This window comes from Eschscholzia californica, unplaced genomic scaffold, assembly GCF_041429995.1.
Source record: "Eschscholzia californica isolate CP2 unplaced genomic scaffold, dmEscCali1.0.p SCAF_4, whole genome shotgun sequence".
Taxonomy (NCBI): domain Eukaryota; kingdom Viridiplantae; phylum Streptophyta; class Magnoliopsida; order Ranunculales; family Papaveraceae; genus Eschscholzia; species Eschscholzia californica.
In genome coordinates this window covers 13,726,306-13,736,434 of record NW_028238461.1, presented here as the reverse complement: position 1 = coordinate 13,736,434, position 10,129 = coordinate 13,726,306, and the positions used below count along the sequence as shown (strand labels likewise).

The 10,129-nt window shown below is 37.4% G+C and overlaps 1 protein-coding gene across 1 annotated transcript; it reads left to right on the top strand.

The window, feature by feature from the left end:
• The first annotated feature begins 2,002 nt into the window (after positions 1–2,002).
• On the top strand, positions 2,003–5,416 carry LOC147542920 (uncharacterized). Its single transcript, XM_086635358.1, has 2 exons — positions 2,003–2,427; positions 2,738–5,416. The coding sequence occupies exon 2, from the start codon at positions 3,356–3,358 to the stop codon at positions 5,414–5,416; it is 2,061 nt and encodes a 686-aa protein (XP_086491484.1). The 5' UTR covers positions 2,003–2,427; positions 2,738–3,355.
• The last annotated feature ends 4,713 nt before the right edge of the window (positions 5,417–10,129 follow it).

Genomic DNA, 10,129 nt, shown 5'->3' with positions numbered 1-10,129 from the left:
CTGGTCAGAGAGAATTAGCAATCCATGAAACAAATGAGGTTCATAATAATTTTGCTTATTACAATAATCGAACAAAGAAAGAAACAGAAAACAAAAGAGTTAGAGAGAAATCACCAAGATGTTCCCCTTTCAATTTTCAAGTCTTCTCTGTCCAAGCCTCTTTCTCTCACAAAAAGAAGCTGTAAAAGAAGATGATTCTCTCCCTGTTTTCTGAATTTCTCTTCATTTCTACAATAATTTCTGTTTCTTTTCTCTCTCTTTACAGAAGGTGATGAACACTAGAAATGCTTTCTTATAAAAGATCAAATAAGAAAAAAAAGAAGGAAAACTCAATCAACTCTTATTCTCTCTAACTGTTATACAATAATCTTTATCTCTCTCTCTCTCTCTACAGAAGATATGTTCTTCTCTTTCTCTCTAAAAATCTAACATTTAAGCTCTGAGATTAAAAAGAAGAACAGAACAATGGAGCACTCTGTTTTTGTCCCGAAGAGAAGATACCCCTCCCTGTTTTTTGGCTTCCGGTTATATAGAAGTAGTAGAAGATCAAATGAAGTGGCCGAATCATAGCTTCTTTCCCTCTTCAAAATATCACAATCGAATCTTCTCACTGAAATTAGTAATGGAGATAAATCTCTAGTTGTCCCTCTCTATAAATTACTCTCTCTCTCTGTAAAAATACCAAAACCAACCTCTTCTAATCTCTGTCTAGATAAGATTTGTCCTCAATCTCTCTATAATATGAATGAAATCATCTCAATCTGAATTCTCTTTCTGTTTTTGCAAAGATATCTTCTTATAAAAGAGGAGAAGACAATCCTCTTTTTTAATCGAATTTGAGAGGATAGAGATGGGTGATAAAGAAAATCCCATACTTACCTCAAATCTCTTCTCTATCAATCCTTCTCTTAGTCAATATCTTCAATCAGCCAAGAACTCTTTCCTTTCAGCTCTCTAGAATTAAATCTTCACACAATCTCTCTCTATTGTAAATAGAGATTTCCCTCATGAAAATCTTTCTTTCAAAATAAAGTAATCTGCCATAATACTCTAACAAATCTTCATCCAAGTTCACTGATTCCATATAGTAAAGAGAAGAAAGAAATAAAATCATCTCTTTTGAAATAGTAATGGAGATAAAATCTCCAACTATATATTTCTGTCTCTTTGATTATATCTCTTTCCATCTCTGTTCCTCTTTCCAATTCTTGGTTTTATAGAAATAAATTTAAAGAAGGAAAGGAAAGAAGATGATGAGAAGGAGTCCTGGCTTTCTCTTTCTCTCTCTGTTTTTAAAAGAAATAAAATTCTCTTTATTGGTAAGGGATGAGAGAAATGGAAAGAGGATAACCAATTCCCATTAATATGGGAACCAGTCAATTACCAACGTGAGTTGGCAAATAGGGGGTGATAACATGCTTCTCGGGAAAGGGAATGAAGTTACCACGCATTGCGAATTGTGCCATGCTGTTAAGAACTAACAGCAGCCGTCTGATCAGGTACGTGTTGCAAAATGGGATTACTGGATCGTTGGGGACCACGGAAGTATCACAAACGCATTGCATCAAATCAAAGCCAAGTCAGAATCCCGAAAAAAAATATCTCTTCTGCCCACCAGTGTCCCGAGAATGTGTCCCTCACCGTCAGGTTGATCGCCACATGTCTTTGAATTACTTGGTCAATCGACATTGTTTGACCCCAACTTTGACCTGCTCTATTTTGCTCATCCGGACTCCGTTTGGACTTCTGTTTTCGCCCACGAGTTCGTCTTGAATTCTAGTTTCATCCGAGTATCAAAATACACCAAACTACCAAAACACCATTAGCACCAAATTACCGAAATGTCCCTAATGTGTCAATCTCCCGATTTTAACCGTTTTCGCGCTCAATTCCATAGAAGACACCTGGACAAGAGAAACAAGTAATTCATGAGAGTAACTGCTCGAACTGGACTAACTAACCCGAGTTAAGAGATTCAGATGGGACATTTTCATGTCTCGTCAGCATCCAAAAATATTGTTGACTCAAGTCAATGATTTTTGACTCGAGGTCTCTATAAGCACCGGTTTTTAATGTGGGTGACGTTCACCTTCGTTTACTTCTTCCATCATCTTCTTCCAACAAAAAAGGAATCCTAATCAATTCTTCTTCCAAAACAAAACCCTAGAAAAGAGTGCAACATTCTCCGGCAACGGCGACGGCAACGTCTCCGACACCTACCGGCGACTATTCTTTTATTCGAAAAAATTAATCCGGGTGATTTATTCATCATACAGCTGTGTTACATCTAATTTATAGCTTCTTTATATCATCTTTTGAAAAGAAATTAGGAAGATAACCATGGAAGAAGAGAGTTCTAAAAATTTAACAACTACATCGATTCCAACTCTTTCACCTATTTCCGGGCAAGGAGAAGTTTCTCATGAGGTATACAACCATTCCCCGATCCTATTTTATATGTTTTTATACGTGTTGTGTGAGTTTTTGAAAAAACCAAAGTGAAACTTCGGTGACGCGGACGGACTGAACCAGTCCGGTACTTATTAGTCACTAACGGATCGGTCTATCCGTTTATAAATGAAATGTCACGGACTCAAAAGTCCGTGCTCTTGTATATTTGAACGGATAGACTGATCCGTCCTTAGCTGATAAATCCCGGACTCGTTCAGTCCGTTCCATCCTGAAGATTTTTTTTTATCTTTAAGTGATTTTTATGTTTTTTTTCACCTTTTGACAGATTCCGGACCTTAATATTGTTCCTATCGAAGAGGAGTACCATGCCGAAGAAGAAAATCGACCTTCAAATGATGGGTGTCAATTTATTAGTATTGATGTTGGTTAGTATTTTGTGACTGAAGATGTTTTTCAAACTAAAGAGGAGTTAATCGGTTGGGCTCAAGAAATTGGGAAAAAACATAAGTTTGTAGTATTGACCTCCAGGTCAGGTAATAGAAGAGGTGGACAGAAACCCCGGTTAGAATTATGTTGCGAAAGAAGTGGAGTATTTCGTTCACATGAGAAGAAGGATTTAGTTCCAAAATCCCATCAACCACCTATAAAGAAAAGGAAATCGAGCACCAAAAAATGTCAATGTCCGTTCAAGCTCAAAGGAATACCGGGGGTTAATGACACGTGGAAAGTGTCAGTTGTGTCTGGAATCCATAACCACGAGTTAGCTGAAAGTCTTCTAGGTCACGCATATGTGAATAGGTTGAAACCCGATGAAAAAGCTGTTGTGAAACATCTATTAAAAATTGGTTCGAAGCCAGCTCAAATTCTTTCTCAAATTCATGAACAATTCAAGGATAACACATCAACGTTGAAAACCATTTACAATGCACGTGCGAACATACGTATGGAAAACCAAGAAGGAAGGAGTCCGATGCAACAAGTCATTAAGTTGTTGGTGGAACACCATTACGTCTACCATTTTTCAAAGAACGAAGACACTGATGAGGTAACAAATCTATTTTGGGCACATCCTGATTGTATTCGATTAATACAGAGTTTCCATACCGTGTTATTGCTCGATTGTACGTATAAAACCAACCGATTTAACAAGCCATTGCTTGAGATTGTCGGGGTAACTTCTACGTTGAAATCCTTCACCGCGGCCTTTACATTTATGGATGGGGAGACAACTAATCAGTACACATGGGCCCTTAATCGTTTGCGGACGTTGTTTCCTCCCAACTCAATGCCAATCGTGTTTATTACCGATCGTGAACTTGCACTGATTAACGCCATTGGTGAAGTCTTTCCAAATGCTCAAAGGTTGCTATGTACTTTCCACATCGACAAGTGTGTGGTAGCCAAAGTCAAAGGTCATTTCAAACAAGAACAATTCAATGTGTTTATGACAATGTTTCGAGCTATCATGTATGCTGAGACTGAAAGTGGTTATAATGAGGCGGTGGAAACTTTTGTGAAGTTTTGGTCAAACACACATCATAAAGATGTTAGTTATGTTCAAGATACCTGGTTGGGATTGAAAGAGAGATTTGTGACTGCATGGACTAACGGGGTTATTCACATGGGAAATACTACAACAAATCGTGTGGAAGGTGCTCATTCCAAATTGAAGAAATATCTATGTAGCTCCGAAGGTAACTATGTTACGTGCTGGGAATTTATGCATATCATGACAGAAACCGAGACATGTGAAATTATAACATCTTTTGAGCACAGTCGTATTAAGGTGAAGGAAGGGCATCAAATCAAGTTTTTTAAAGAGCTACGTGGTTATGTCTCGCACGCGGCATTAGATCTTATGGTAGATGAGATCGACCGTGCAAATGGGATTGATATTAACGTTCAAAATTGCGGATGTGTTCTAAGGTATGTCTATGGTCTCCCTTGTGCTCATGAGATGGTATCTTTGATGAATCAAGATAAGGTATGTCCAAAGGACATCATTCACCCTCGGTGGACCAAGCTATCCATTAACCCGACTCCGCCGATTCATAATGATCTTGACGCATCACATGAGATGGAGCACCTTTATTTAATGTGGGATAAATCCAGTGATGCTGAGAGGACCGCAATACTTGAGAAGTTGAGGGAAATTTCTTTTCCGGTCATGACAAACTTGTGTGAGCCATTGCAACAAACAAAGACAAAAGGGGCTCCGAAACAAAGAAGAACGAGCAAAAAAGAAAAAGAAGCTGCAAAATCTACTAAGAGGAACCCATCTGCTTTCGAATATGCAAAGTGTGTTGATGAATGTGTTCCCTCCACTCAGACAGTACGTAAAGTTAACAAAGTAACCAAAGCACCGAAAGCAACCATACCCAATTTTGAAAGATACAAAGGACAGATTCCGCCAGTTATGCATCCATTCTTGGATGAGATTATAGATGTGCCAGGCGATGGTCATTGTGGGTTTCATGCCGTTGGTAAAGGACTTGGGTTTTCACTAGAAGATGGTTGGAAACAAGTTCGCGAAAATGTCATAAAAGAACTTGAGGATCAGTGCACACTCTACAAAGAGATGTTTGGAATAAGAGATTACACTCAAACATTAAGTGCCGCGAACAACTTCAATTTTACATGTCCGGAAGATTGGTTCTACATTCACCCGTACACTAGTATAGTTGTGGCGAGTAGCTTCAATTGCATATTAGTTCATTTGTCTATAGGTTGTTCGACAACTTTCTTACCCTTACTTAGTGGTCCACCTTCTGAGGGTTATAAAATTGCATGCATTACATATAGTGGTGGTCACTTTATGAACGTTAAACTCAAAAAAGATTCTATACTCCCTCCCATTGCACCGCAATGGTCTAGGTATGCATCGCTAGAGGCAACGGGTTGGCTTGAACTTGTTAGAGATAGAATCGAGGATGGAAAGAAATTTTATTCTCATGATAATTCGAATGAGCCAAGTAGTAGTGTGATAAATTTAAGTGATGATTAAGGTGTACTGAAAGACCGAGTTACAAAGTTTTTGATTTAATATTTGAATAAATTTAGATGATTAATTGTCTTCGTTACTTAACTTTTTTTTTTCTTTGGGTTTATAATCGAAAAGAAACAGAAAAACAGGAGTTTCATACAGGTCACGGATCCCTGAATCCGTTTTGGTTCACAAAGGGACGGATCCAGAGATCCGTCAATCTCTAACAGGAACCCCTGTTAGAAAGAAACGGATCTATGGATCCGTTTCTTGTAAAGTCGTCACGGATCCATAGATCCGTTACTTTCTAACAGGGGTTACTGTTTTCCTGTTAGAAAGAAACAGATCTATGGATCCGTTTCTTGTAACAAAGTCACGGATCCATAGATCCGTGACCTGAGAAGGGAAGGCACGGATTAGCTGATCCGTACGGTTTTTTTTTTTCCAAACAATGGTACTTAAGGTGGCGTTTTCTAAACCTTCCGTTCGGTAGATCTTAGAGTCGTTACAGTTTGATAGATATTAAAACTTGTTAAAAAAACAAGAAGAACAATCAAAATGTACGGTAGATGTTAAAACTTGTTAAAACAAGAGTAACGATGTTCAAACATAGATCAAATTGTACGATACACATCGTTCACAAAAGAAGTTAAAAAAAAGTAACCGTTGTTCACAAAAGCAATTCAAAATAACGAGATTACTCTTGAGATTCTAAACCATAATATATGAGATAATATAATACTTCATTCCCTTTGTGATTTCCTCGATTTCTTCACCGTAGTTTTTCTAGACGATCTTCTTGGTTCAGGTTCTGGTTGAGGTTGATGAGGACATTCGGGAAGCGGCATTTCAGCCCTCGCATTAGTTAGGATTTCAAGCCCTAACGGAACGTCAGACGCTTGAATCGCTACAATGGCACGATCAATTCCATCTCTCTAAAAAAATAACAATGGATTAATAATAAATTAGGTAACAAATTATAGCTACAAATTCAAAAGTAACAAAACAAAAGAATGATAAATCGAATACTCCCGTAGTACGATACCGAACCTATGTACTGTTCTGGTCTATTGGATTTGTACAAAGCTGGGTTTTGTAGAAACGGGTGAGATACTCTCTTGAACCAATTGTTATACTGAGCGCTTGCCTCCCACGGAGCCAAAGATACCTCCTTCGGTCTATCACTCATGTTTAGTAGGTGATCTTCCCAACGCCCCCAATAAGAAGCCACATTACCAAAGTTTTTAAAATCTCCATCCTTCGACACCTTTTTTGGTCGAATCGGTTCTTTAGGGATGACTTGAACCAACCCAAGTTGCCTTAACACCCTATCAGGGTGATAGGGCTCGGCAATATCGTTAACCGCGATGCAACCAGTGTAAAAAGAGTATTCAGGAAGTGGTAGTGCATCACCAGACAATAAGGGACGATATGGGTCCCAAATGACCTACATGATACAGACGTTTAACGAGTGATTCCTATAGCATACGTCAGGTATTATAGAACACAGGAAAAAATTAATAAATAAAATACATACATCTCTCTCAGTCAGACCGTCCAATTGCTCACGAGTGCTTCCTAGAGCACATGCCTTGTTGCCTTTCAAAACGTGTTCCTCCCATTTATACATCCGGGGCACGTTAGATGTAGGATCATATTTTGGGTTGGGAACAGACACCCCAAGTTTGAAGTGTTCATCGATCCACGCCTACAAATGTAATGTTAAATACACATTTATTATTCGCTACTCTAACATAATAAAGAAATAATTGAGAGACAAAAATAAATATGAAATTACCTGAAATAAAGTAAGATAACCAGCCAATTGATTTCCTCCCCTCGAAGCAAAACCAATCTGCCGATAAAGATAGGCAAGCGCCGCTGTTCCCCACGAGTAACTCGAAATATCATCTAAGTTCTTCAGATAACGTAGATAGACAAAAGGAACCTTAGTTGCACTCTTATCAGCAAAAAGAGTACAACCAAAAAGATGCAAGAGGTATGCCCGTGCAACAGCATCTTTGACAAGGTCGGTGTCATCCTCTTTCGACCCACTGCATTGCTCCCTCAACCACTTAAGCTCCACAGACTTAGATTTACCTAAGTGCAGTTTTACACCTTCGTAATCTAATTGTAAATAACGAGAGACTAGTAATGCATCTGGATCTTTTGTATCATCGTCATCGTCATCGTCATCGTTCAAATCTTCATCATCCGTCTTGGACAGAACAACGGGTTTACCTTCAATTGGAAGACCACATATGCGATACACATCCTCTAACGTGATCGTCATCTCCCCGAACGGCATGTGGAAAGTATTTGTGTCCTCGTACCACCGCTCTGTAAATGCCGAGATTAGAACACGATCTAGCTTGGTGTATGAATATTTGGCGATGTGGGCCAATCCCGTGTTCCGGACTCTCTCTCGAACACTTTGACACTCAGTTTCCAGGTCCCACCCATTCGTCTTCTTCAAAGCAGTACCCACAACTACGGCAGACGCATGGTTGTGTAACTTCAGCACCGGCCTCTCCTGAAAATAAAAAAGATATTGTTTTAGATTGATGATTAACAAAATTTTATCATAACTACTAAAATTAGAAAATAATATTTGCTTACCGGTTTGTTCCAAATCGTATAAGCAACATGATTCTTGAAACAAGGTAGAAGCGCACGATCTATCGGACCTCCAGAGTACGGGTCTGAAAATGAAGATGACCCCCCTACTTCTGTTTCTGCTGTCGAAATAGGAGGCTCTGTTTCGTTCTCATCTCCTTGCGTTCGTCGTTGCTTACGTGGTGCCATAATAACTTTTGAATAATACGCGGATATGTGATGCACAAACAATAAATAATCAAAATATATTTTCCTACTCTAAATTAATGAAGGAAAAATTAGAAGTATCGCTACAAAAAAGGTCATTCAAAATAGGCACGTATCGCTACAAAAAAGGTCATTCAAAATAGGCACGTATCGCTACAAAAAAGGTCATTCAAATAATGAAGGAAAAATGATGAGAAAAATAAAGAAAGAAAAATATGAAAGATTAAAAAAAAAAAAACTAAGGTCCCGGATCAGGTAATCCGGGCCCTTTAAGTCCGGAACGGATTACCCAGTCCGTCGCGGACTGGAAAGGGAGTCCGTTTCTTTGTACTAAGTCACGGATTAGCTGATCCGTGACTAGGAAGACACGGACGGACTGGACCAGTCCGTCCGAGTCGTTCCAGAAGCTTCATAGATCTAGGGCAGTACACATGGGCATCAAATATTCACAGAAAATGCTCTAAATATATTCGAAATTGAAGAATACAACATTCTGAACATGTTACAACACACTATTAACATCCCCAATCAATCAAACAACAAATTTATTCAAAAAAAATTAAAAAAAGTTAGGGTTTTTGAACCAACCTTGAAGGAGCAATTGTAGCTTGATTTCAACTTCGTCTCCACCAAATGATTCTTGATTCTAACACTTAGAGAGTCAAATGACTTATTCTCAGCAATATTTGAGAGAGATTAGTGAGATTATGAGCGATTTGATGAGGTTTAAACTCGGTTTTGTAAGAGCTTAGAGAGAGAAAGTTTAAAATCCCCAATTTTGGATGGATTTTGTGAGAGATGGATGGAGGGGTTAGGGTCAACAGATAATGGACCGGTGCCTACATACTTGAGTGGTGCCAACAGAGAATAGAGCGGTTGGGCCTGGTGCCAACAGAGATGGATGCTAACAGCTGTTTGGTCAGGTGCCTTTAGAAGCACCCAAAAAATAATATAAATGGATATCTAGTCCATTTAGTCTCATCTAGAGAGAAAAATACAAATCTCTAGAAGAAATATTATTTCATAATCCCTAATCTAACCTTTCCATATTTTATAACTGATTTATCTTCGAAATCTATGCATATATTTTTTCATATTTATCTTCCATATTTCTCTCCAATCATGTTTCTATTCAAAGTAAGGATATCTTCATTATTATCTCCCATATTTCTCTCCAATCATGTTTCTATTCAAAGTAAGGATATCTTCATTATTTTCAGTAATGGAAACTCTTTATTTGATCTCTCTAAAACCGATTTAGTTGACAAACCTCCATTAAACTCATAAAATCTTCTTCTTCTACATTATATTGCTGTCCAAATTCATCATTTATCAGGTTTAATACTTTCGAAATCTTTATAAACACCATTGTTAATATCTAATATTTCTTCTTATAACTAAAACCCTAATTATTTCGCTCTATTATAAAACGTATCAGATTTATGATACATATCTATAAGATCTGTTTACTAATTCATTAACTTCGAATGTATGATGTTTATTTTCTCTCTCTAAAATTTTCATAATTGTTTAAGATCTTTAATTGTTTATTCCTTATTCAATGATTCATAACTAAAATCCTAAAATTTTCATAACTGTTTAAGATCTTTATGTTTATTCCTTATTCAATGATTCCTTCAAAATTATTATGTTATGTTTGCATCCAGTGATAATATCATATTTCTTTAGATCTATGTTTAATCTTCTATTGTTTCTGATATTTCATGAGATCAGATTATCAATCATCAATCGAATGTTTGATGTTTATTTTCTTTCTCTCTCTTAAAATTTCATTTATGTTTTTGATCTTGATGTTTAATCCTTCAACTCGAGTTTGACATTATTGCAATCAATCATCATAGCAGATATCTTTAGATTTGTAGTTTAAGCTTAATGATATTCTCATTTTTT

Bases quoted from the DNA above. Each gene is read 5' to 3' on its own strand.
- LOC147542920 (XM_086635358.1), top strand. From the start codon at position 3,356: ATGGAAAACCAAGAAGGAAGGAGTCCGATGCAACAAGTCATTAAGTTG.